The sequence below is a fragment of the Sturnira hondurensis genome, unplaced genomic scaffold (assembly GCF_014824575.4).
Source record: "Sturnira hondurensis isolate 20B ecotype Veracruz unplaced genomic scaffold, ASM1482457v3 Scaffold0021143, whole genome shotgun sequence".
Lineage (NCBI taxonomy): Eukaryota > Metazoa > Chordata > Mammalia > Chiroptera > Phyllostomidae > Sturnira > Sturnira hondurensis.
The window spans coordinates 15367038-15394162 of NW_028093774.1; the positions used below are offsets into that span (position 1 = coordinate 15367038).

The 27125-nt window shown below is 45.0% G+C and overlaps 1 protein-coding gene across 2 annotated transcripts in view; it reads left to right on the forward strand.

The window, feature by feature from the left end:
* STON2 (stonin 2) overlaps nt 1–27125 on the forward strand; it is a 126323-nt gene that overhangs the window by 44595 nt on the left and 54603 nt on the right. For both annotated transcript variants that reach the window (XM_037031182.1, XM_037031183.1), the window contains exon 4: nt 4569–4766. In XM_037031182.1, the coding sequence (XP_036887077.1) occupies nt 4569–4766 (198 nt within the window). The remainder of the gene's footprint in view (nt 1–4568; nt 4767–27125) is intronic.

Here is a 27125-nt window from a genome sequence, read left to right on the forward strand (position 1 = left end):
TCTCATTTCTTCATTCCTTTCTGGTTGGATGTTTCGTTCTTCCTTCTGGTCCATTCCATTGATTTGAGTCCCAGTTTCCTTTCCATTGCTATTGGATTCCTGGACATCTCCCTTCATTTCAATTAGTTTAGCCTTCATATGTTCCTCTAATTTGTGACTATAATCCACCAGTTCTGTTAGCATCCTGATAAATAGTGTCTTGAATTGTGCTTCTGAGAGGCTGGCAATTTCTTGGTCGCTGAGAGTTATCGGCTGTGGGACTTTGAGTTCTTCTTGCGCCATCTTTCGGGCTGTTCATGCCTGTTCCGTAGCAGGATCGGAGCCTTAGGTGTTCACTAGAGCAGGGCAACTAAGTCGCTGGGTTGTGATGCTATATGTGGGGGTGGGGCCAAAGAGGGACTATGGCGTCCTGTCTGCCGCCTGCCGCCGCGGCCCTCACCGGTGCCGCAGCTGCTGCCGTCACGGGCCCACGCGTTTTGTCCCACTGCACTCGAGTGTGCCACCGCTGTCAGCCCTCGCCCCCTGGGGCCTGCGTGTTCCGTCTCACTGTGCACGAATGTGTGACCGCGGTCAGTCTGCCCCGCACCCCAGCTGGTTCTCGTCTGCCTGTGCGCCTGGGTCGGGGGCCCTGTCCTGCCCGACCCTGCTCACTGCTGACTCCGCCCCTCTTACCGTCCCGGTGAACGGTTAGATGTAGTCGGACTTCCGTATAATTCAATTTTCTGTCCTTTGATTGTGTCTTTGTTTCTCCAAACCTTTGCTGTATTCAAACTTGGTTGTGGGAGAAGGCACAGTGTTTTCACCCTATGCCTCCATCTTGGCGGAAGTCCTGAGCATTCTTTTTATTTTTTTTCTGGAAAGAGTCTAAACAGAAATCCTGGCGAACATGTGTAAGTGGGTCTCCTGTATAAAAAAATCAGAGGGAAATCACTGTGCTGTAGTGTGTGTTTATCTTCAACTTTATGGGAAAAGGCCAATTTACTGGTACTTTCCTATCAGCCATATATAAAAGAGTCTGAGGCCTTGCTGTCTCACCTATACTTGAATTTATCATTTCTATTTTTGTCATGTGGTGGTAGGGAGAACAGGAAATGGAGAGAGTAATGGTATCTCCTGTGGTTTTAGTTTGTATTTCTTAGATTACTAATGAGGTTGAACATTTTTTCATTTAGATTTTTTCTTTCATAAAATATCTATTCAAATATATATATATATATATTCAACTTTTCAAAATGTTTATTTTAGTTGTTGTTCAAGTACAGTTTTCTGTCTTTTACTCCCATTCCAGCCCACCCCCGCCCAGTGCTCCCCACCTCCCTCCCATTTCCACCCCCCTAGTTGTTGTCCATGTGTCCTTTATATTTGTTCCTGTAAACCTTTCCCCCTTTCCCCTGAAATTCTCTCCTCTCTCCCCTCTCCCCTCTGGTCACTATCAGCCTGTTCTCTCTTTCAGTGTCTTTAGTTATATTTTGCTTGCTTGTTCATTTTGTTGATTAGGCTCCTGTTAAAGGTGAGATCATGTGGTATTTTTCTTTCACTGCCTGGCTTATTTCACTTAGCATACTGCTCTCTAGTTCCATCCATGATGATGCAAAGGGTAGGAGCTCCTTCTTTCTTTCTGTTGCATAGAATTCCATTGTGTAAATGCACCACAGTTTTTTGATCCATTCATTTACTGATGGGCGCCTAGGTTGCTTCCAGCACTTGGCTATTGTAAATTGTGCTGCTATGAACATTGGGGTACATAAGTTCTTTTGGACTGGTGTTTCAGAGTTCTTAGATATAATCTCAGCAGTGGAATTGCTGGGTCAAAAGTTAGATCCATTTTTAGTTTTCTGAGAAAATTCCGTACTGTTTTCCATAGTGGTTGTACCAGTCTGCAATCCCACCAACAGTGAACTAGGGTTCCCTTTTCTCCACAACCTCTCCAACACTCGTTGTTTGTTGCTTTGCTTATGATGGCCATTCTGACCAGTGTAAAGTGGTATTTCATTGTGGTTTTAATTTTCATCTCTCTGATAGCTAGCGATATTGAGCATCTTTTCATGTGTCTCTGGATCCTGTGTATGTCTTCCTTGGAGAAATGTCTGTTTAGGTCCTTTGCCCATTTTTTAATTGGGTCATTTGTCTTCTTAGAGTGGAGTCGTGTAAGTTCTTTATATATTTTGGAGATTAAACCCTTGTCTGAGTTATCATTGGCAAATATGTTTTCCCATACAGTTGGTTCTCTTTTTATTTTAATACTGTTTTCTTTAGCCATGCAGAAGCTGTTTATTTCGATGAGATCCCATTTGTTTATTCTTTCCTTTATGTCCCTTGCTCTAGGGGACATATCAGTAAAAATGTTGCTGTGTGAAATATCTGAGATTTTACTGCCAATGTTCTCCCTTTAGGACTTCAATGGTGTCATAGTTTATATTTAAGTCTTGTATCCACCTTGAATTTATTTTGGTGTATGGTGTAAGTTGATGCTCGAGTTTCATTTTTTTGCACGTAGCTGTTCAGTTCTCCCACCACCATTTGTTGAAGAGGCTATCTTTACTCCGTCTTGTGGTGCTGCCCCCTTTGTCGAATGTTAATTGACTGCTATTCAAATATATTCTTGTTGGAGTATCTCTTTTTTCTTGCTGATTTCTACGAGTTTCTTGTGGATATAATATATGGCAGGTATTATTTCCTACCCTGCAGACTATCTTTTCATTCTCTTTATGGTGCCTTTTGTTGAAAAGAAGTTCTTAAAATTCCTGATGTGAAATTTGTTTGTTTTTCTTTTATGCTGAGTGCTTTCTGTGCCTTGGTGAAGAAAACCTTTCCCTGTCCTGAAGTGATGAGCATATTTAGCTCTACATCTTCTCAAATAGTTCTTGCATAGCATTTCCCACTTTGACATTTGGTCTACTTAGAATTGATTTTTATGTATAGTGTGAAGTAGGAATCTAATTTTTTCCATATAGTATTTTCCCAGTATCATTTCTATTTTATTTATTTTAAATGTATACTTATATTTTAAATTTTTTTATTTCATTCATACCTGAATAGTATGATTCTGCTTATTAACATGAGGAAAAAAGACATCCAGAATTTTGATTGAGAATGTAATAAATCTATAAACCAATTTGTGGAGAATTAACATCTTTAACACATTAAATCTTTTGATCCCTAAATGTATTTCTCCCTTTATTTAGTTCTCCCCTATGGTTTAGTAGGCCATAGAGGTCTTCCTTTAAACGTTAGAAAACTTTAGAAAAATCTCCTGAGGCCTTACACATCTCAGGTTTATTACTATGTACCCTTCATAGTTTTCATTACTACTATAACTGCTATCTTGCTTTAAGTTTCATTTTATAAATATTTCTTGCTGCTGTTCAGAAATGTTTCAAAGTACCTTGTTAAAATTTTTACTTTGGTAATTTATCACTGGGATCTTTTGGGGGGAGTTTATGTACACAAAAATATAACCTGCAAATAATGAATTCCCTTAAATTTTTATTTTTTTTACTTCCTTCACCCAATGCAGAGCTCATTCTGCAGTGCAAATGGGAGGATTTTTTGAGCTCTTTGGTCTGCCACTAAAAATGGAGGAAATGTGAGGGTAAGAAAGAAACTGTAAGACTCGTGGATTTGGGTTCGAATGAAACTGAAATCTAAGTTTAGGAATGAAAGTAAACCCTAAAATCATTACTGTCCTTTAGTGAGATTTTAGTTTTTGATCTGAGTGTCACGAGACCTCCGTTGACTGATGTCGGCCCTGGCACAGTCTGGGGTCTCAGTTGCTTTTCCCTGTTCTGTATTCTGAGTGGAACTGCTACCAAACAAAAAACAAGGTTCGGCTGCCTGTCGCCACAGAAACCAAACTTGTGAGGAGGGTGCCGATGCAGAAGGAAAGTGGTTCATGTAGGTGCCGCACAACCTGGGAGAATGGTTGGAGGTGCTTCTCAAAGACCATTTCTACCTCCTGCTCAAGTCCATAGTTCTTGTTGAGTTAGGGAGAGGAAGGCTTTTCCCCTAATCCAATTATCTTCCTAGCCTTTGGTGCATTCAGGGTCCTATCCATTCATCTCTCTAGCTTCAGGCTGGGCTTGGGCTTTATTCATTCATCATTCTAGCTTTCAGTAAGCTCAGGGTAAGACTATTGCCATGCCACCATCTTGGCCAATGGGCAGAGACTCCCTTGGTGCCCTACTGACTGTTTTATAGTAACAGTACTTCCTTGCCTTGGGCAACTGTTGAGATTTCATAGGCTTTGAGAAATATCAAAGTAAGATAAGCTCTAACTTGGCTGGTGTGGCTCAGTGGATTGAGTGCCAGCCTGTGAACCGCAGGGTCGCTGGTTCAATTCCCAGTCAGGGCACATGCCTGGGTTGTGCACTAGGTCCCCAGTAAGGGGGTGTGTGAGAGGCAACCACACATTGATATTTCTTTCCTTCTCTTTCTGCCTCCCTTTACCCTCTCTAAAAATAAAGAGTCTTAAAAAAAAACTCTTCTTAAAAAAAAATAAGACAAGCTCTAAAGGTAAGCAGAGTACTACTCTTTATAGTGAATGCTTTTGGTGTGTGATCTATCCCCAGGCCAACCATTGACCATGCCTTGCTGGACATGCCCTTCCTTCAACTCTCTGGGCAGATGCCCTTTGACCTCCGAGAGTAGCTGGACCACGCGTTCTGAAGACACCAGTAGTCCTAGCTGCGGCCCCTCGTACACAGACCTGCAGCTCATCAACGCAGAGGAGCAGCTGAGTGGCAGGGCTTCTGGGGCCGACTCGACTGGTAAGATGGAGCACCAAGCCGGAGGGCTTTGCAAATCACTTTTGGTGACCAGTTGCCATTACTCAAATCTCTGCAGCGAGGCCTGTTTGAATAATGAGTTCAGGTGTGGTCAAGTAGTGCAAAAGCTAAACTCCTGAGTGGTTCAAAATTGAATTGGGAATAAATCATGTGTACCGAAGTTATACTGATTGCTTGGAAGATGATGGATACTGGGAAACCATTTAGGCATATATCTTAATGTGTCTTTTTCTGAGAGTTCGGTACAAGTACTATTCCCTGTCAATTTTATTTCTCTTTGGACAACAACTGTATATAATATCTACAGGCCTGAATCTTTCATCCTACCACCCACACATGCATTCCCTCTGCAGCAAGAGCGAGGTAGGTTTAAGCAGAGAAAAAGTAAACATTTTGTGAAGCGGAATGAGAATTGGATTCAGCCACTGTGTCTAGACTACAAATCATTGTGCAGTTATGCTTACTCTGTTGTGCCTGAATTGAGCTCTGCATCAGCATGCAACCCTGCTGTCCCATTGATTAAATTTCCAGTAGGTGTAGGATGGAATGCCTGCTGGCTCTGTCAACAAGCGCCGCCTTACGTGCTAGGGTTAGGGTGGCCGGAGGTTGTTACGTGTTCTTGTGTATTCTTGATGTTGTGGTTATTGGGCCCAAGAGATTGTTTTCCTCTCAAAGTGTTGGAGTTACTGGTAGTTTTTCTGTGGATGAAGTTACCCAGTGTGTTCAGTGATATTTGTTTTTCCTTCTCAAATGTTTCCAGGAATTTGTCTCTGGATCATTTTTCAAGCTTGGGTAACATGGCCCCCATGCTGTGTGCCACTGGGCCGCGGGGGGTGGGGTGGGGGGGGCTCTACAAGGAGAAAGGATTCCAATGGGATTTAGCTTTGTATTTGATAATCTTGCAGTGAATTCTAGTTTATCACAGTCTCACTTTTCATAAGCTACAGTTTTTTGTTGTTTTTTTTAAACCTCACCCAAGGACATGTCTATTGTTTCTAAGAAGACATTGAGCTATGTTTCTTTTTAGCATTTTGTTTTCGCAGATAGTCTCTTAATTCTGGTGGATCCCCGTGCTGATGAGCCAGCTGGGGGCCGAAGCACGCCCCGCGCCCCAATCTGCACCATGGGGAGCGTTTCATGGGTGGGAAGGCACTGTCAGGAGCTGAGGCTGTGCTCATCCCTTTTTTGCCTCCCCTTGCTCTCAGCCTCCTTCCCAAGTCTTCCCATAGAGGCCACAGCTGGTGGACCAGTTTAAGGGGACAGACTCGGGAGAGGTCCTCAAGGATGCAGCTTCTTCCCTGGCCCGTCCCAGGGATCTCATTTCTTTAGAGAGGTGGAGAATGGGCTCCTCACTGCAGGGGAAGTCAGGGTGTCTAGGTTCAGGCTCTCTCTTCAGTGGTCTCTCTACTAGGTGACAATTGCTTCAATTCCCGAAGGTTCCAGGGTGAAAATCAGAGCCCCAGCCTGAACTGGACGATGTTACTCTGCCTCCAGAGCTTTAATTGCCTCCAGTTATTTTTAGTCTCTTTTCTAACAGTGTTACAGTTCACACGGAGAAAGTCTCCTCTCTGTTGTTTTAGTCAGGGTCCTGGCAGGGAGCGAATGGAACTCTCAGAGGGTTTATCTGAAGGAGTATCATGAAAGGACTGCATACAGAGGCAGCAAGGGCTGGAATCACGGGAGACGGGCCGCTGCACAGGTGCTCTGGCGACAGAAGAGACAAGAGCCACTGGGAGATTTGGCAAAGTGGGGAGAGAGTGGGGGATAAATACCCAGGTTCAAGCTGGAGCTTCCCATCAGCAGATCCCAGCTGAAAGCCACACAGGGCTGCCACCAGGCCACAGAGCAGGTGAAGAAAGGTGGAAAATGGATTTGGGGTCACGGGTGGAGGTGAGCAAATAGAAAATCGCCAATACATGCTAATCTCCACCAGGAAATAAATGGCCCATGGGCTGGGGTCACACCGCAGCCAGGACTGTGCAAATCCAGGACTCGAGAATGAAGAGTGGCACTCTTAGTTCTCTCCTACAGCTACAGGGAGGCTGGAGGTGGGGCCTGTGGGCAACCGTACTCTTTTGCAGAAGTGGAATGATCACAACCAACACTTACTGGGCATGCGCTGTGTGCCAGGTGGGTATTACCTCTGGCATTTACAACAGTCCTGCAAAGCGGGCATCCTTCTCCCCATTCCCTAGTCGATTCTGAGTTTGTGGAAGGTTAAGAAACTTCTCTAAGAGAACACTAGTAAGCTATGAATGAACCTGGACTCCAAAGTTCAAAAGCNTTACAGCTACAGGGAGGCTGGAGGTGGGGCCTGTGGGCAACCGTCCTCTTTTGCAGAAGTGGAATGATCACAACCAACACTTACTGGGCATGCGCTGTGTGCCAGGTGGGTATTACCTCTGGCATTTACAACAGTCCTGCAAAGCGGGCATCCTTCTCCCCATTCCCTAGTCGATTCTGAGTTTGTGGAAGGTTAAGAGACTTCTCTAAGAGAACACTAGTAAGCTATGAATGAACCTGGACTCCAAAGTTCAAAAGCGTTCTCCAGTGGTTCTCATACCTGGTGGTGCCCCCGGAATCATCATTGTTATGAGTTTGCTGTGTGATCTTCCAGACCTTCTGTACAGATAGGAATAGAGGGAACACACACACACACACAACACACAGTCACTGTTGTTGCCTTGGGGGTTATTTTTAACCTAAGTAAGATCAAGGGGATTTTAAGTAGATGTGTAACAGGAAAGCTTGAGGAATAAACTGATGTTTCCTTATCACATGTGAGTGTTTACAGATAACTATAGTACGCCCACTGTATTGTGTTATGTAAACAAGTTTCTAGACACTGCATTGTGAAAAGAAATACCCTCACTTTTTAGGGAGGCAAGGGTCCAGGTTGGCCCAGGGGCTGGAGAGTGCCTCCGACTGCTTATGTTGGCGGGGTCCTCTGTGTCACGTCCACTACCCTGCCAGGTCCCGAGGTGGCCAGCGGTGTGCTCCAGGGCCCTGGGACCAGTCTGGATGCAGTCCCTGCAGTGGGACCCCTACGAGGCTCTGCCTGAACACCCTGACCTGTGCCATCAGGGTGGTATTGTGGCTTTGAAAAGCCTTCGACTCATCCTGGGTCTCAGGGTACACGGAAGGTCAGGAAAAACCAGGTTTAGGAGAAAGACCAAGTGCTCCTAAACCTCGGGCATCTGTTCACCCACACCAGCAGTGGGGGATTTATAAAGGCTTTCAGTTGAGCTATTGTGCTCCTCAGAGAAATCCGCACCAGGCCTGTGGCTGTGGCAGGGGTCCGGGAGAGGCCTCCTTTGAGGCTGTGGAGCAGGTTCCCATCTGTCTCCGTCTCCTCCGGACACATCATCTCCCCAGAACTTCCTTTCCTCATCTGTGAAATGAAGCTGAGCATCCCTGTCCAGGCCGGGCAGCGTGTGTGAAGGTGCTCCGTACAGTGCAAAGTGCTGTGGGAGAGAAGGATAATTCCTGACCGAATAGCTCTGGGCCTTGTTTCCCTTTGACATAGGGAAGGAAGATGGTTACCTCCTACGCCTTTCTTGCCTCAAAGAGGGCTGTCAATGACACCGCGGTGGGCTGGGATCCCAGGAGGGCTTTGCAGCTCCCGGCAGTGAGCCCCAGGTTAGTGCTGAGGCCTGCGGGGACTTTGGCGCGATTGGTTTCTGTGCTGACAACTTGGGGCCTTTGGGGAACTGCCACCATGCGGAGACGTTTATCTGCCCCCACTCCCATGCCTTGCACAGGGAAGTAGGGGGCGAAGAGTTGCTCGGGCTGTCCCGGGTTTTCCCTGGCAGGTGCTCCGTGATTCACCTCCTGTGTGGGGTGGGGCTGTTTACCTACCCAGGCCCCATTACTCTGTGCAGTTGCTCTGCCAGTTGCTCTGCCCCTGGCGCACCCGCTCCCTGTCGTCGGGGGCGGGGTTACGCGGGAACGAGCATACCCATGGGGCCATCCTGATTCGCGGTGTAATTGTGGAGGGAAAGACTCCGCGATCAGCCTGTACTTTCTTCTCATTTTCTCACCAAGGGGATAATTAGGAGGAGCGAGGCAAACAAATCTTCTCACCTTGGCTGAATCACAGGGTGTGCGGCGGAGCCGGAGAGCGGCATTGATGTTTGCTCTGGGATTCAGTTCTCTAGAGCAAAGGGTGGGAGGATTGGGAGTAAGCCAGGTTCCTAATAACGCTCGCTTCCTCTCTCACAGCCTGCCTCCCCAGGGTCCCCTGTGCCTAGATGGCAGGTTCACCCTTCACAGTCCGAGTAGCTCTGTCGTGCCACTGATTTTGTACGGGTGAATAAACAGTAGGAGGGTCGGAGGGAGTGAAAACAAGCCCTCTGCCTTTGAGGTGCATTGCAACCAGCAAAAAGAAAGCACAGAAATGTTTGCAGTACCATAGGCTGCTGTTAAGTGCTCGGCTTCAGTTCTGGGTTTGTTTGTTTTTTAAAGTACACTAAAAGTGTAGATTGAAATGTGGGATTAGAATGAACAGGCACGGATGCAATAGTGAGGAACTCCAGGGCTGGGTGAAGCGCATGGCAGGTGCTCGATAGTTGTCTGGTGAATGGATCCGGAATGAAAGGAGTGAAACCGCAGGTGGTGAGTCATCTGCATCCCAGGCATCTGTGTCTCATTTGGGTTAAGACCCAGTATTTCTCCAAAGTGTGTCCATGGAGCAACCCAAGAAAAGCCAGGATGCTGGGGGCCAGTGCATCAGGCCATACTGTGTCCCCTCTATTGGAGATTTATAGTGTTTGTTAGCTTATTAAAGGCATTGAAAAGTCCTGAAACTGTATGTATGTATGACTCTATGTGTATGTATAATTTATACTTATGTACATATATATGAATATATGTATATGTATTTATATGTATATATACATATATGTGTATATGTCTCTCTGTGTGTGTGTATATAATCTTTCACTAACCCATACTGCCTACCTGCTCACCTGATGTAGAAACCCAAACACACAAGTGGCAAATTTGACTTGGAAGTGCATGCCATTGGTACAGTGTTGGGAAATCAGAAAAAAATACTTTGACAAACTTTCCTGGATTTACAAAGTCAAAGTTAGCCTTACTTTGTCTCAGGCTTTGTTATACCTCCCGGCCTTTTTTTTTTTTTTTTAATCCTAGATTCAGCAGACCCAAGACTACATTTTGCCAAATTTTCTTTGATTTTAAACCCTCAGGGGCTTTAGCACAAATATAGACCAGATGTTCTTGATTCGTGTAACTGATCACAGTGGAGGTCTGCCAGAGCAGTAGAGTGTCCCCAGGGATTTTGGACTCATGTTTTCCCTCAGAAACAAGTGTTTATGCTGGGTAGAAAGCTATGGATTTGAGGTCCCAATTTTTGTAAGAAGAGCTCTTTAGGTGCTCAGAACATTTCTCCTATGATTATTGGTTAAGGGTGATGATGCGAGAGCATCCCCCGGCCTCCTGCCTCTTTACAAGGCGTAACGTGTGTCTCTGTGGCCTTGTCCTAACCCTCCTGCAGCTGGAAGAGCATTAGACCGGATGCAGGGGCCCAAGTTCCCAGTAAACTGGCACTGCCCTGTGCATGATGGGGCTACAGGGGATTCTTATTGTTCCTAAGGTACGTTTGTGTTTTGTGATTATTTTTACCTTTGAATATATTTTGCTTGGGAAACAAAAATAAGTTATGTTAAAAATTCCTTCTCCTAGCCACAACCCTGAGTAGGTTCTCTCCTGAGTTTTGCTCCAGGTCACATCCCTGTACCATCTGTTTGATCGTGGGTAGGAGCACTCTTTGCATGGAAGTCATCTCCCTGTCCGACTCGGGTCCTCCAGGGCAGCAGTGATGTTTTCATTCTTGGCTTGTCCCCACGGTCTGGTCTCCAGCACCAGGCCTGGACCAAAGGAGGTGTCCAATGAATATTTTCAGTTGTATTTCCACTTTTGACCACATTGCAGTAGCATTATGCCCTGGCCTCCCAGCTCAGAAAACAAGGAAAGCTTCCCTCAGTATGCCTTGGTTCCAAGTCTTGAGTCTAGAAAGAGAATTGAGAAAAATAGGAATGAGTTCCTTAGGTCATAATTTTGAATTATTGTGCTGAATATTTTAAATGTAGGTCATCAAATTCCCTTGTGGAGGATGGGGTCTCACTTGAAGGAGCTTCCCAGGTGAGTTATCTAACATTACTGCTTTGAATGAGATTAGGAATAACTCAACTAAAGCTCTTGGGCAAACCATTCAACACCCAATAAACTGAGGCTTCACAAGGAATTCTGAGCTATCTTTTTTAGATAAGATGTTAACTCTGTCTCCACAAAGGATTAGTTGACGTGAGGTCTCAAGCATGTAAGGCGATTAGCCCTGAAGCCTCTGCAAGTAAATGTCTTCTTATTTGCTTTAGGATCACAGTGATTGATTTGGATTCTTTAACTATCACAGACCTGTGAAGTTAGAGGAAATTTAAGAGGTTTTTTTAGTGAGATTTCTTCATTTTTTAGATGAGAACGCCAAGCCCAGAAAGTTTAGTCACAGACCCAGGCCTTGTAATTCCTTGTCCCTTGCCCAGTCTTTGAATCATTTAGAAACCTAAGAGATTGGCTGCCATGGCTGGTGTGGCTCAGTGGATTGAGCATCGGCCTAAAAACTGAAAGGTCACTGGTTCAATTCCAGGTCAGGGCAGAAGCCTGGGTTGTGGGCCAGGTTCCCAGTTGGGGACGTGGGGGAGGTAGCCAGTTGATGGCTCTCCTTCTCTTTCTCCCACCGTCTCCCTCTCTAAAAATAAATAAATAAAATCTTAAAAATAAATTTAAAAAAATAATAAAGTCCTAAGAGAATGGCCTTGGTTGGTGTGGCTCCGGTAAACCAAATTGTTGTCAGTTCGATTCCCAGGCAGGGCACAGCCTAGGTTGCGGGCCAAGAGGAAACCCATCACATCGATGTTTCTCTATCTCTTTTTCCTTTCCATTGTCTCTAAAAATAAATACATAAAATCTTAAAAAACAACAACAACAACTACAAACCTAAGAGATTGGCTAGGCACAACTGGTCATTTTGTATTTCATTTCTCTTTCAATGTTTTCATTTTCTCCTTCTTTTTCCCCCTGAATTAAAAAATAAAGCCTCTTTTGAGGGTTCTGTTCACTTACGAAATAGTAGTTAAAAACAATGGAACCAGTGGAGATGGAAACCCTGAGGTCCAAGAAAACGTTCTTTTTTTTCTTAATAGTACATTTGACACATTAATGAGATGTGGTCATTGAAAGTGTCTTGACTCGGGCTAATGTGTTGTAGATCGTCCATATCCCTTCAGGGTCACAGAACCACGTGGGGCAAAGTTGGGGGCTTTGTAATCCCTTTTGGGGGCTCCTTTACAGTGAGGTGCTGTCCGTCTTCTCAGAGATCTGTTCTTACCCTCTGTCTTTGTTACCAAGGCATCATTTACAGGGGCATCTCTTCCTTCCGTTCTCAAATACTTAGAGCTTTACAATGCTCCTTGTTAATGTTATATGAGGACAGGCTTTCTTCAAAAATGGGAGTTAATTTTTCATGTTTGTTTCCAGGGAGAGAATGAGTTCTCAACTTTACCTTGGGCCCAGTGAGGAACAGATCGAACTACCATAAAAGGACAGTTGTCATTGGTAGAAGCCACATCTGCAATGAGCCTCAAGGCCAAATTCATGTTACCACCTTGTGGTTCATCTGGGAATAGAAATCAGTGCTATACACAGTGTTATGAGGGTGAACAAGATGCCAGCCCTTTCCCGTGGCAGTGCCGAGGGCGCTGATCACCTCTGTTACTGTGAAAGGGACAAGGGACTTCCCTTAGTCCTGCGTGGAGTGCTGCATGTGTCGGTTTGCTGGGGCTGCCTTAACAAACTGCAGACTGGGTGGCTTCAGCCACAGGAAGTGATTTTCTCACGTTCTGGAGGCTAAATGTACAACCGAGATCAGCTCTCTAAACAAAGTTGGATTCTTTTGAGGCCCCTCTCCTGTTTCTTCACATGTTCTTGCCTTTGTGTTTCTTGGTGTCCTAATCGCTTCTTCCTGTGAGGACAGGCCCACTGCAGTGGGCCTCTTTAGAGACCCTGTCTCCAAGTATAGTGACACACCGAGGCACTAGGGGTTAAGATTGCAACAAGCAAATTCTGGGGATACACAATTTAGCCCGTAACACTAGGCAAATACGACTTAGAAGTCCTCTCCTTCCCTGTACAAAATAGCCTCATCGACACTATACACTGTCAATATTGTCTTTCTGGCGGCGTCATTTGCAATGCCACTTGGTGTAGAACAGGGGTGTCAAACTCATTTTCACCAGGGGCCACGTCAGCCTTGCGGTTGCCTTCAAAGGGCCAAATGTAACTTTAGGACTGTATAAATATAACTACTCCTTAACTAGGGGCAAGGAGCTCAGTGCTGCCACCGGGTAGAAACAAGGTGCCAGACTGGATAACACAAGGCGGGGGGCCGGATTTGGCCTGTGGGCCTTGTGTTCGCCGCCTGTGGTGTAGACACTGGATTTTGGATCTGGCACTCCACTTACAGCCTATGTCCCATGGCCAGAGTAAGCAGAAAAGAGTTGTTAATGTTGACTACACCCCTTAGTCAGCCTGTCCACCTGCTTATCTACAGAGTGGCTTGCTGGTTCACCAAGGGCCTGCTTTATCCTGTTGGACTCACTGGCTTACATGACACTTCAAAAGTCACAAAAGAAGAAATGCAAAGAAGGGCTATGAAGAGGTGATTAATCCCCATTAATTAGTTGTGCAAATTAAACAAGTATTTGTGAGATCTGTCCAGAAAAGTTCCAGCCATTGTTAATAGAGTGAGAACAGTTTGTGCGACATCAGTATAACCTGGCAGCCAAGGACAGTGGACTGGAATGCGCATGCATGAACAATGACGATTTCACTGTACTAGTCAGTGGGGACATTGAGTATGTGCACTGTGTGGCTGTTGCATTCAAAATGAGCAAGTAGAGCAATGAATCTGCATCAATTTTGAGTTCAGCTTGAACATTCCTCCATGGAAACTATTCAGGTGATTCAGAAGGCCACAGCTATGGGCAACCTATGATTGGCAGCTCCATCACAACAATGTGCCCACTCATGCCTCACATCTCATGATGAGTTTTTGGGGGGAACATCAAATCACCAGGTGACTTTGCCTCCTTACAGCCCAGATTTGGTGCCCTCGGACTCTTGGCTTTTCCAAATTAGCATCACCTTTGAAAGGGAATCAATTTCAGACAGTCAGTGAGATTCAGGGCAGCTGATGGGGCTGCCCTGAATATGATGGGGCAGCTGAGGGCAACTGGGAGAACTGTGCGAGGTCTCAAGGTGCGTACTCTGAAGAGGACTGAAGCATCATTGTCTTGTGTACGATGTGTCTTGTCTCTTGTATCTTCTTCAATAAATGTCTCTATTTTTCATATCATATGGCTGGATGCCTTCTGGACAGACCTGGTACGTCAGCTTAGTAGAGTTGGAAGGAATTGGCCTGTCCTGCAGTAAGGCTGGGGATGTGCAGGCGTGGACCGTGGGAAGGCCTTTCTGGAGGGCATTCTGGCCACCGGTGTCGGTGTAAATGTCATGCTCTTTAACTGTTACCTTATCCTGAGGAAGTAATTAGACATTTGCCTGTGTGTGCAAGGTAGCACTGTTTATATTGGCAAAAGCAAACAAACAAAATGGAAACATCCAACCAAATACTAATTAAAATGGAATGCTGTGTGGCCATGGCAACTGTTGCTGTTACATTGTGAATTGAGAAAGGTACGTTGCAGAATAGAATGTATCATTGTTTTGCTATATTGGCCTCCATATAGTTTTGTTATATTAGCACGTGTGTATGTGTATGCACATATGAACATACACACACATAATACCTTTCTGTTTCTAAATATATAGAAAAAAGTTCAATAGGAGATCTACCCCAAAACTGCTAACATTGATTATCTTGGCATAGAGACTTTCATTCCTTGTTACTTTATTTCTATAAAGTCTGAATTATTTGTAATAACCACAGGATCACTCTAAAACTCAGACAAAACAAGACTGAAAATATTGCTATTTAAAAGTGAAATTACTGGAGCTATTTAAAAGTATTCTTTCATGATGGGTATGTTTGTTTGGGGGCTGGCCTATTTGAGGGGTGGGTGCTGGCCAGTTTGTTTTGCAGGCAAGGGCAAGTTTTCAAATATTGCCATCTTTGTGAAAGAGCGACGTATTTCTATTTAACTTTGTGCCATCTAATGCTGGCTGCTATTCTTTGCAGGCAGAGGGTCTGGTATAATGGAAAGCTGTAGTCTTATGAGTTTGACAGATCAGTGTCAAACACCAGTTAAGCTGTTTTCCTGCTCCGTGATATTCAGCCACTTATTTAACCTCAATGACCTTTAATTTTCTCAGCTGTGGAACAAACAGAATAAAGATAATCTTGAGCATGCACATTTGTTCTGAGGGGTATATGATACCAGGGACGCGAATTCTGGAATATAATAAAGAGTAGCCATTAGAGTGATACCAATATAATATAGCTTTCAGAATTCCTCGTATTTTAGAGCTAGGATTTAGTCCGTGGGAAGAAAAGGTTTTAAAGTTCTAGAAAACAGCTAAGTTGAACCCAAAAGTTCTATTTTACGCCCTTGGCTGGTTTTTGTAAACTACCCTTACAGAAAGGCAGTTTCTTTTATTCTTCAGTTTTCATTGGCTGGAGGGCGGGCTCACTCAACATGCATTGTGAAACCACTTGTGTCCATGGCATTTTTCTGCAGAATTGGAAGCAGGAAGAAAAGCCTTTCTGAGCAGAGGTGGGAGGGGGCACTGGGAGGGGGCACTGGGTGAGGGTAGGCAGCAGCTGCCAGGTTCACTTTCCTAAATTGCCTCTCCCCTTCTCAGTGGTCACGATTGGTTTGTTTGTACAAATTGGCCGCCTCAAGCAACACATTATTAGTTTGAGCCAGAATGTATCCCAGGAGACTTACTGCTTTCCCTTTGCCAAGTAATTGTCCTTTTCCCACAGGGGGGTGCTGGGATTATGGGGGCATTTTCCATGTTTTCATATTTCAGTCCTGTTCCCCCGCCTTTCACTGAGTACCTGTATTATTCGCAAGGCCCTGTGTCTTTTTGCTGCATTTAGAAAGCAACCAGTTTGAGCTCACAATCTTTATTTTCCCCTCCTGGATGTTCCCTCCCTCCTTCAACCCTCAGTACTGGTGTCTGAGGAAAGAAGATTATGTTACTGGTCAAAACATTCACTGTCCCCCCAGGAAGTGGGCCCCCTGTAACAACAGGATGGGAATCCTGCCCCACTGACATCAGGCTTGGCCATAGACTCACTTTTTGGCCAGTGAAATGCAGGTGGAAGTGACATTCCAACATCAACTTCCATGTGTTTCCACCACGCTCCTTTTTCCCTTTGTCAGAGTCCCCAACCCGCCCCACATGCTGCCCTCAGACCCTGGCCTGGACCCTGTTCAGGTGCTCCTCTGGCTTTTCTTGTGCCCAGCCCCCACTTCCAGGTCACAGTCCCTGTACCCAGGACTTCAGAATCCTCTGCACAGATAGTTACAGCCTGTTTCCAGGAACTAAGCTTGGATGTGTAGCCTTTGAAGTGCATGATGGAGCGAGGTGCGGGGAGGGAGGAGGCCTCAGGCCAGGGGCCGCTTCCCGCTGCACGGTGATGTTTCTGTGTGGGGCTCCGTGGAATCCAAGAGATCACAATTCCATTTTGGCCTTCTGGGTGGTTATGAATGTATATTGATCAAGGAGGGTAGGGCATACTTTATTTAACAGTTTTTAGCTTGGTCTGTACTTTTTAAATACTGAGACGTACATTATGTGAACTGCACCTGGAGCCTTAGGGCAGTGCCCAGGGAGGCTGGGGATAATGAGTCTGCCCTTTAGACAGGGGCCCCTCTCTGGGCCTGGGCCCTGGAGCAGAGCAGCAGCTGATCACCAGGGACGTAGTGGGAGAAAGAAATCTTCATCAGTGGAAGCCACTAAGATGCTGGGGTGATCTGTTATACTGTGGCATAATTTATTTAGATTAAGGTCACTAATTCCAAAATGAAGAGGTGACATTCATTGGAAATTATATGACTTCACCCACATTAAATGTGGCGTTGGCGGAATTTTTGTGATTGAATGCCCGGTCCCACTCCCCAGAAGAATATGGAAGAAATCCCAGGAATTGACTGGAGTTGCGTCTCTTTACCACCCTGTTGCCCTCATTGCTGCTCCCCCATCGCTGACGTTCAGTGCACTCGGCGGCCCGTCTCTCAGGAGTGATGGTTTGGGTCAGCAACACATCTGTCTGGCTTCACTTCCCTTGACCCTCCAGAAACATAATTCAAGGCCAGACCTTGGCGGCGGGGGGGGGGGGGGGGGGGGGCACNCAGACCTTGGCGTGGGGGTGGGGGGGGGGGTGGGCACAGAAAATGAGAAAACATAAATAAAGGCTTTAGCATGAACTATATATATCTTTATTTTTAAGGATGTATCCATTACCTATGAATTTCCATTTTAATGTATCCATCACCCATCCATCTCCCATCTTGTACCAAAAAGAACTGTTCCAGTGAATGCTTTTGGGGTCATATCTGTTCAGATTATATCAAATGTGAGGCAGCTGCTGGAACTAAAAGTAAGTTTTTCTGATTGGAAACAAAAGTCACCCGGTCCTCACTGGAAGTAAGACCACGAAGTTGGCCCAGGGAAGTCAGATGCACACATTTGTAATATCAATTTTGATAAATTATGATTTAGGCGAAAACACACTTGTTTTCTTTTTTTTTAAATATTTTATTTATTTACTTTTAGAGGGGAAGGGAAGGAGAGAGGGAAGAAACATCAATGTATGGTTGCCTTTCGTGCGTCCCCTGCTGGGAGTTGGCCTGCGGGGAACTGGCCTGCAACCCAGGCATGTGCCCTGACTGGGAATCGAACCGCATCGTCTGGTTCGCAGGTCCGCGCTCAATCCACTGAGCTACACCAGCCAGGGCCACACTTGTGTTCAAGAAGCTTTCAAATACATGTTATTCATTCTTTATTATATCTGTGACATAAGCAGAAAAATGCCCTCCCTTTTCCAGAGGAGGAATTGAAGGCTTGTTAAGTTCAATGATTTGCCCCTCTGGTATGCTACTAAAATGAATACTGGCATTAGGAATATCAATATACCCATTCACATATTAATTTGTATTATATAACACACATTAATGATTAGTATATCTATATTATATATTAATACCCATTAATTGTATGTAAATAATTTATGTAATATCCTGATGCAGGAGGCTCACAGTGGTAACAGCTTTACAATTTCAATGGCTCAACACAGTTCAGGTTCCTTTCTGATTCACACCACTAAGGTGGCGACAGCGTGCTGTACTCCAGAGTTCAGGGACCCAGGCTACTCCGCATCCTCAGAATCTCCTCCATTCAGGTGCCAGGGAGGAAATGGAGGTGCCTATTCTGTGGCCAGAACTCTGGGCCTGGCCTTACCTTATATTGCCAGAGAGGCTGGAAAAATATGGCCTAGCTGTCTCCTAAAGGAAGAGAATGCAAATATTCAAGGACACAAGAAGTCTGTACCACAAACATTATAGAAATTATAGTGTTTATCTCTGCTGATTAGAGGGGCCCTGTTTAAGATCTGTAGACCATTATGTTTCTGCCCAGCCTTACTGAGGTGTCATAGACATACAATAAACTACACACATTTAAAGTGCACAGTTAATGAGCTTTGACATGTGTACAGCTGTGAAGTCATCACCATAATTAGGATAATGAACATATCTGCCACCCCCAACACTTCCGGGTGCTCATTTGTAATGGCTGCCTTTTCACTGCCCTCCCCACCTCCCACACCAGGCATTCACTACTCCACCTACACCATTTATTTGCATTTTCAAGAATTTTCTATAAATGAAATCATACACTGGGGCCTCCGATTTGGCTTCCTTCAGCATAATTATGTGCGGATTCATCCATGTTGCACTTAACCCCACTTGATAATATCGTTCTGTTTCTGAGTGATCACTGATGGACGGCCCACATGAACTCCATGTTCACAGGGTCTTCCTGCTGTGTCACTGGTGTATCACTAAGTGCCTGGCACATCGTATAGTTGATGCTCAATAATTATATGCTGAACAACTGCGCATTCGCCTCCAGATTACACTGTATTTGTCGATGTGCCTTGAAGGCAAAAGCCAGGCCAACATCTGATTCATTACTAGATCATCTCCAACACATTGCCTAGAATAGTATACAGTAAATATTTGGCTGAAAAACAAAAGCCAACAGTGAGAAGAAAGTTTCTCAAGGTCCATATGACGCAACTTCAGTTTCAACCAAAGATTATCAAGCACCTCCATTTGCCAGGCACCACCAGATACTTACATGTATGTGGTCTCATCGCAGGTTCCCAGGGATTTTCATGATCTCACACTACCATTCCAGTCAGATCCTTGGGGCCAGGACTAGAGACCTTGAAAAGATTCCACAACTTCCCCGACAGCTCCCTCCTTTCCTGTCACTGATAGAGCCCCACCCCATTCTGACCCATGGTCTCCCTCGGCCCTGCTGTTGCCCACCCTCCGCCGTCTGAGGTGGCATGCCCTCTGTCCCACTCACGCACCAGCTCATTCACTCATGCCATCCTGGGCCATCTTATATCTTTCAAACCTTTGCTGATGGCGAGAAAACAGTCCTGCCTCCTCTACCTGTACATTATGGTTCTTATAATTCCTTATCCTACACCAGAGGTGTCAAACTCATTTTCACCGGGGGCCACATCAGCCTTGCAGTTGCCTTCAAAGGGCCAAAATAATTTTAGGACTGTATAAATGTAACTACTCATTAACCATTAAGGAGCTGAAATTATATTCAGCCCTTTGAAGGTAACCATGAGGCTGATGTGGCCCCCGGGGAAAATGAGTTGGACACCCCTGTCCTAAACTGTCTGTCTCATCCTCCTCTCCCTGTGGCCTGATTTCCTGAACCTTGGAAGAACTGGCATCGTCTCCTTCCCGCTTGGTGGCTTTTAGGCCATTGTCGAACTGCCCTCATTCCACATTTTCAAATAAATTTAAGTGGCCATTTGGGCTGCCTCCTGCCCAGGCCCTGCACGTTGCATTGCTGACTTTGGCCCTTGACTTAAGTGTTCTCCAGGCCCGTCCTCCCCATCGTGGTGTTTCCAGTGCTCTCACTGCAACAGCTGCTGCCTGAACAGCGCTCAGCTGGAAGGATGTGCCCTCTGGGGAGGCAGCGCGTTCCATGTGCAAGCAGAGTTCACTGTCTATCCATTTGGAGTTTACTGCGGCAGCTGCCCATTTGGAACCCTTTCCTCCCTGTTTGTTAGCCATTTGACCTTGCACATGGCACTTACCTTTCCTGAGCAGCAGTATCCTCATCTACAAAGTTAGAACAATCCTAGTAATAATTTCATAGAGTTGTAAAGATGAACCAAAATGTATTTATTGCTCTTAGAAAACTGCTTGATATGGCCGGCGTGCTTATTGCTAAGATGTCAGCTCTTCTAATAACACAATAATAATAATAATAATAATAATAATAATAATAATAATAATTATCACCATGTCTTTGTTCCACAAAGAACAAATCTAATTATTTTTTTCTTATGACAATTTCTTCTCTATTTGAAAAGAGCTAAACATCCTCAGTCCAAATGACAATTTACTTGTAAACTCGACTTGAACAGTTTGTAGTTCTGCTGGTTTTACAAAGATGACAAAAGAATTTCAAGGCCCTGAAGTACGTTCGGTATACTCAAGCTCATTTGAAAACCTCAACAGTAAAATACGGGGTCAGGCAGAAGTAACGCCCGCATGAGTGTGGTTGGTAGGATAATAATATGAGTGTAATAATTTATAGTTTTAATTTGAACATTTCACTTAAAGTGTCATGTGACGTGCTTGACTGTGATATTATGTTACAGAATTACATGCTTCTGATTTTGTAATAACAGACTTTGTAATTAGAAAGGGGTGTTATTTGTGCTAGACCCTGTATTTTTAGTATCTGAATAATGATGACTTCTTCCCTGGAATTTCTATCCCCATAAGAGAGATTTTAAAAAGCATCAACGAACTAAGTCTAACCAGGAAACAGTTCAATTTTCTTTGCTAGTTTCAAAATAGCACTTAGTTATGATGTATATAAAATACATTTTTAATTGGTATTTATGTGCTATATACTTGAACATTTTAGAGTACGTGAATGCATCTGCTTTCAAAATCATCCCAAATCTGCAAAACAAGCTAGATATCCTCCTTTGCTAATAGATGGTATCAGGCAGATAGGCCTATAATTTAGAGACCTGGGAGGTGCCGCCTGTGACAGCCTCACCTTGAGAGGGTAACCTCCACCAACCCACCCTTCCCCCTCCTTCTGGTGACATGGAAAAATTTGGGTTTTTGTTTCTTGGTTGGTTGGTTTTAGGAGTTTGGTTTTGACAGGCCTATGGGCTGGGAGAAATCCCTAGGCGGGCTATAACTCCTATACATCTTTATTACCCATTTTATTGCCGACCTTTGGTTTCCAAGGAGGATCTGCTGTGTTTCTTGAGAAGAACAATGAGTCTCAGACAGACAGCCATGGAGTGTGCTCCCTGGGAAGGTGACAGGCCAGTTTTCTGCACACGGTAGAGGAATGCAGAAGGGTGGGCCTCCCTTCTCTTCCCCACCGTGGCCTGGCCGGAGGGAAGGAGGCTAGGCCGTGGACTCCTTGGGGCCTTTTGTGTGGGGTCTGGGGCTCTCACCTCCATTACCTGCTCTGCTTGGAGAGGAGGGAACATGCAGCTTTGAACCCTAGTTTGGCGTGGCCTCGAGGGGGTTCTCTTTCTCATCTGTTCAAGGCCAGAGGTATGTGGAGAGGCCAGCTCTGTGGAATCATGTGAGGGTCTTGGGTCTAAATTCATTGCTTATATTGGTGATCAGTGGCTGCAGGCAGGGGGGGGAAGATGGCTAAGAGCTAACAGTTTGGCTTGATCTCTCTCTCCGCCCTCCCAGTTGTATTGAACTGTGGTCATGGCGAAAATCTGGGCTGGAGGCACCAACACCTGAGATCCACTCCCAGTTCTGCCCTTTCGGAGCAGTTTCCCAGCCCCTGGACAGGGTTAGCACTGCCTGGTAGGGCCTCTGAATGGAGCAAGGGAAAGAGCAGCTGGAAGGAACTCAGCCCAGTGCCTGACACAGTTCCTGGCACAGCACAGTGTCTGTCCACATTTCCAGAGACCTAGGGGGCCAGATTCTTGTTGCTTCCAGCAAGCATCCAAAGCATCTGCAGCAGTCAGGAAGGGACAATAACATTGGAAACACCACAAAGAAGGCTTTTATTTGCCTCAGCCGTCGGGTGGCGTACACGTGCCAGTGCACATGCCGTGCACGTGTGCTTCCGGGTGCTGGGGCCTCATGCGTGGGTCTTAGGCCCACTGGTGTGTTTTGCCCTGTGATCTCAGTGGTGCCGTTTCAGGGCGCACCAATAGGAAATGATTAGAAAGGCCCTAAATGCGAGCAGGACTCTTAGTCACAGTTTCTCCTGCTTCTTTCCTTGCCCTGGCATTACCACTAGGCAGCTTGTTGTGGCTCGTTTTCCAGAAAGGCAGAGAAGAGTCTGTTGCTTAGTTCTGTATGTCAGGCACCAGGGCATGGTGGGTTTTGGAGTGGGGTCTAACAGGTGCTGTGAAAGGAGGTAATTCCTGCCCTGAGGGAGCTAATCTGGGAAAATAAAACTAGCATACCTGAAATAATTAGTCACCAATTAAGTGCTAAATCCTGTGCTCCGGACCAACCCCATGTTTGCAGTGCAGTGGGGGTGGATGAGGCGGCAGGCGCTGCCTCCCTGGGGGCCTAGTGCTGCGCCTTGCTGACGGATTGAGCAGTGTTGTTCTACTAAAATAAATGCAGCTCATGGCAGGGCCGTCCCCCTGGGTCTCTCATAGTGCTCCACGCCAGAGCCAACTGTAGCCTCTGCCCGAACGCTGCAGGCACTGAAGTGGGTTACACAGTGGGGGAAAAAATAAAACGAACAAATCAGTAAACAAATACATGTGGTGGCCTTTCCCACATCTTTAAAAAGATTGTCAGAATTTTAATTTTAGCATTTCATTATAAAACATTATTGTAACATTAAAAGTCATTTTAAGGGGAAAAAAGCAGCCATGTCTAGTCACACATCCCTAACACAGTTAAGTTAATCAAAGACTGTAGCTCATTCTCCAGTGTTAGCCCAGGGACACAGAGGGACTCAGTGAATGTGAATAACCAGCCGCACTGGTCACTGTTAGAAGTGTCCAGACAATGGCTTTATGAAGGGGGCCACGTCAGCACCTCCTGCACCCCAGGTGCTCTCCTGCATTACTGCCGCGACTCATCCCAGTGTGAGGGGGGTGTAGGCCCAGCATGGCGAGGCAGCTAGGGCAGTGCTTAGAAGCACCTCCAGTAGACCACTGAGCCTTCCTGAGACACAGTAAGAAGACAGAGTAGGTGCCTAGGATGGGCTGCTTCCCCGACCATGTGTGGCCTGTGTGAAAGTTTCTCCTTTACGCCCGTGGAAGAGGATGTTCGTGTGCCTCCTCCTCCACTCCCACCCCCGTCAAACTCCCCAGAGAGCATTCTCATTCTAAAAGCGTCACTGCCAAACAAGTCCGTGCTTTCTGCTTACCTGCTTTTCAGGTAAAGCAGGCTTACTTACCTGTTGAGACTTGAACAGCTTGGAAGAGTCAGTCCCAGGCCTAGCTGATGTCAGACGAGTGAACACTGATTCAGCTTCTCCTGTCTAGGATTCCCTCCACCTTTTCTTTCTTTCCCATCAAATGAATAAGCCACTGGAAGGCTGATGGGTCCATACCTTTGGTCTGGGTTCACTGGATTATTAGTTTCTTAGGGTTGCTGTAATAAGTTACCACAAGCTGGATGGCCTAAAACAAGAGAAATTTATTCTCTCATATTTTGGAGGCTAGAGATCCTACGTTAGTATGTCAGCAGGGCCATGCTCCCTCAAAAGGCAGTAGGGAAGAATCCACCCTTTCCTCTTCTAGTTTCTGGCACTTCCTGGCAATCCTTGGCATTTCTTGGCTTATGGCAGCGTACCTCCAATCTCTGATTCTGTTGTCACTCTGTGTTCCTCCCTGGGTCCCCCATCCCTTCCTGTAAGGACACCAGTGATTGGATTTAGAGCCCAGTCCTAGGATTCACATCCTAGTTCAGTACTTATTTGCAGAATAGCCAACTGGGATAATTAACTTGGAGCAAATAATTAGCTTTTTAATTCCTACATATGTCTACATGTGAATTTATGAGCACAGACTTGTTTTGTTTATTTTTATATCCCCGGCATCTTGAAATATTAAAACCATCATTAGTTTAGGACAAAGTAAAGCTAATAGGAAGGACTCGTATTTATTCACCTTACATTAATTGAGCAATTGCTCTTTGCCAGACACTGTACTAGGTGTGGGGGAAAGAATGGTGAAACTAGTATTAACTGCTAATTGATTGAAAATCTACTATTTGTTTTGGACACTGGAACAGGCTCTTTGCATACTTAATCATGAATCCTTACAAAACCATTAGGTAGGTATCATTATTCTCATTTTATAGATGAGAAAACTGGGGGTAAGAATGTTAAAAAGTTTCCTGGCTGGTGTAGCTCAGTGGATTGAGCGCAGGCCTGCGAACCACACAATCACGGTTCGATTCCCAGTCAGGGCACATGCCTGGGTTGCAGGCCAGTTCCCAGCAGGGGACTCACGAGAGGCAACCATACATTGATATTTCTCTCCTTCTCTCCTTCCCTCCTTTCCATCCTCTCTAAAGATAAATAAATAAAATCTTTTTTAAAAAAAGAATGTTAAAAAGTTTGCCCAAAGTCACAGAGCTCACAAGTGACAGGATCAAGGTTCAATCTGAATGATATCCTGTGGGCCAGTCTGGCTTACCCTTTGATTGAAGGTAATGCTGAATAATGTTTCTTAGTTTTTCCCCCAGAAATCTAATGAAGTACTTTTTTAAAAGATTTTATTTATTTATTTTTAGAGAGATGGGAAGGGAGGGGAAAAAAGAGGGAGAGAAACATCCACGTGCAGTAGAAACGTTGATCTGTTGCCGCTTGCCCGTGCCTTGACTAGGGATCACACCTGCAACCTAGGTATGAGCCCTGACTGGGAATTGCGCTCGTAAACTTTTGGCTAGTGGGACACTGCCCAACCCACTGAGCCACACCAGCCAGCGCATAGCTTGTTGTTGTTGTTGTTTGTTTATTTTTTTTAATTAATTAATTTATTTATTTTTAGAGAGGAGGGAAGGAAGGGAGAAGAAAATTGATGTGCCAGAGATACGTTGATCGGTTGCTTCTCGGATAGCCCCAACCGGGGGCCTGGCACACAGCCCAGGCATGTGCCCTGACTGGGAGCCAATGGCAACCTTTCAGTTCGCAGCCCAGTGCTCTATGCACTGAGCCACGTCAACCTGGATGGGTTTTTTTTTTTAAGTGAAATAATCTTTTCAGTATAGTAGATTTTAATGGGATATGTAGATAGAAAGGAACTGATAGATCCGTCATTGAACATAACACCTTGTGGCCAAAAACATCAGTGGAAAATACATGCTTTCAATTAGGCAAATATAAACCTTTAATAATAATAGCATCCTGATTAATAAATGAAGAAGTAATGGGAGAAAATCACCATTTCCCAGTCCTGATGGAATAATGCCTAGGAACTGATTCTCGGTTGGCTGCTAGGTGCAGAAAACCAGCGGTAATCAAGTATGAGTTTCCTCCTGATGGAAGACCACCATCGACTAACTGTTCTATCAAAAATCAGATCTGAATTTGATCAAACCTCTGGATCTAACTATGAATTCCTAGTAAATCACGTCACCAAAATGTGGATTGTGGGGCAGTCTATATGACAAAAGAATCAAATTATTAACAAATAAATTGCAAGGAAAAAATAAAGCTGGAAAAAGGAACTTTAGATTAAAAGGAGACATGTATCAATTAATTACAGGATTGATTTAAATAAAGTGCAAAAGAAATCCTTGAGGCATTTGGAGAAAATTTTATGCGGATCGGATATTGGATAATAAATAATTACAGTTCACTTGGGGATGGAATAACATTTTGGTTTTGCCTATTTACCCTTTAACAATACATGCAGAAATGTTTATGGATAAAATGATACGATGCTGAGCTTTGCCTCATTGTGTCCCAGAGTGGGAAGGGATAGAGGTGAAACGGGGTTTGGTTGGATTGATCATTGTTGAAGCTGGTGATGTATACGTGGAGTTTTGTTACACCCTCCTCCCACTTTTATATACATTTGAAATATTCCATAACCAAATACTTAAAATTAGTGTCATAGATATGTGAAAAGGAAGTAGTTCAGAAGGTCTGACAAAGCAAGAGGAGTGGAGGAATGGTCTGTGTCCACATGAAAATAAGCTGGTATTTCCTACTAGAATTGTGCTCTCCACCTCGTCAGTTAGTGTTCCGAGGGACATACTCTGGGAACAGCAGCAGAGTAGACCGAGGTGGGGGGACCATGAATGACCGAAACAACTTGGTTTCTCTGTTAAAGCAATTATGCTCCAAACAACACATCTCAAGAGCTAGAAGTCGTATCAGTCATTACGTGATATGTGTGCCGTACTCTGCTGTTTATAAATGTCCCACAAGCTTCTTTTAGTTTATCTTTAATCAGAGCCTTGTGAAGTAGGTGCTGTCATCCTCAGTCAGAGAGTAGAGAGTAGAAGGCTGGAAATCCCACCTGTAATTTGACTGGAGGCTAAATAGCAGAACTGGGACCCAAGCCCTGCCTTTGATGCCCCGATCACTGCTCCTGACTACAGAAGAGCATTTTTGTCTTGTAAACGTGTGCAGACATCAGAGCAGGGCTGAAATATTTATGCCAGGTATGTACTTCTTTCTGTATTGATGGTTGTTGTGAATGTGAGAATAAGGGGGAAAGTGTATTGGGCAGGAAGATTATCCTAAATTAGAGGGCAGGACAGGAGACAAGTCTCCCCCAATTGAATAAGCTCCTACCACATTCCAGGCACTTTGCTGGGGAGGGAGTCAAAGCTGGAGGAGGGAAGGAGTTAGGTTCTCTGCGCACCCCCGCCCCGGCCCCCATTTTTTAACCCTTAGCATAAAATGCATAGTATCCACTCAACTGTAACTATATAAAAGAAATGTGGGTCTTTCTTTTTCCTTCCTTCTCTCTTTCTGCCCCTCTGTGACTTATCTCACCTCCAAGATTTTCCTTACTTGGGAAGGTGACAGGGTGGGGGGAGAGAGAGAGAGAGAGCTCACACA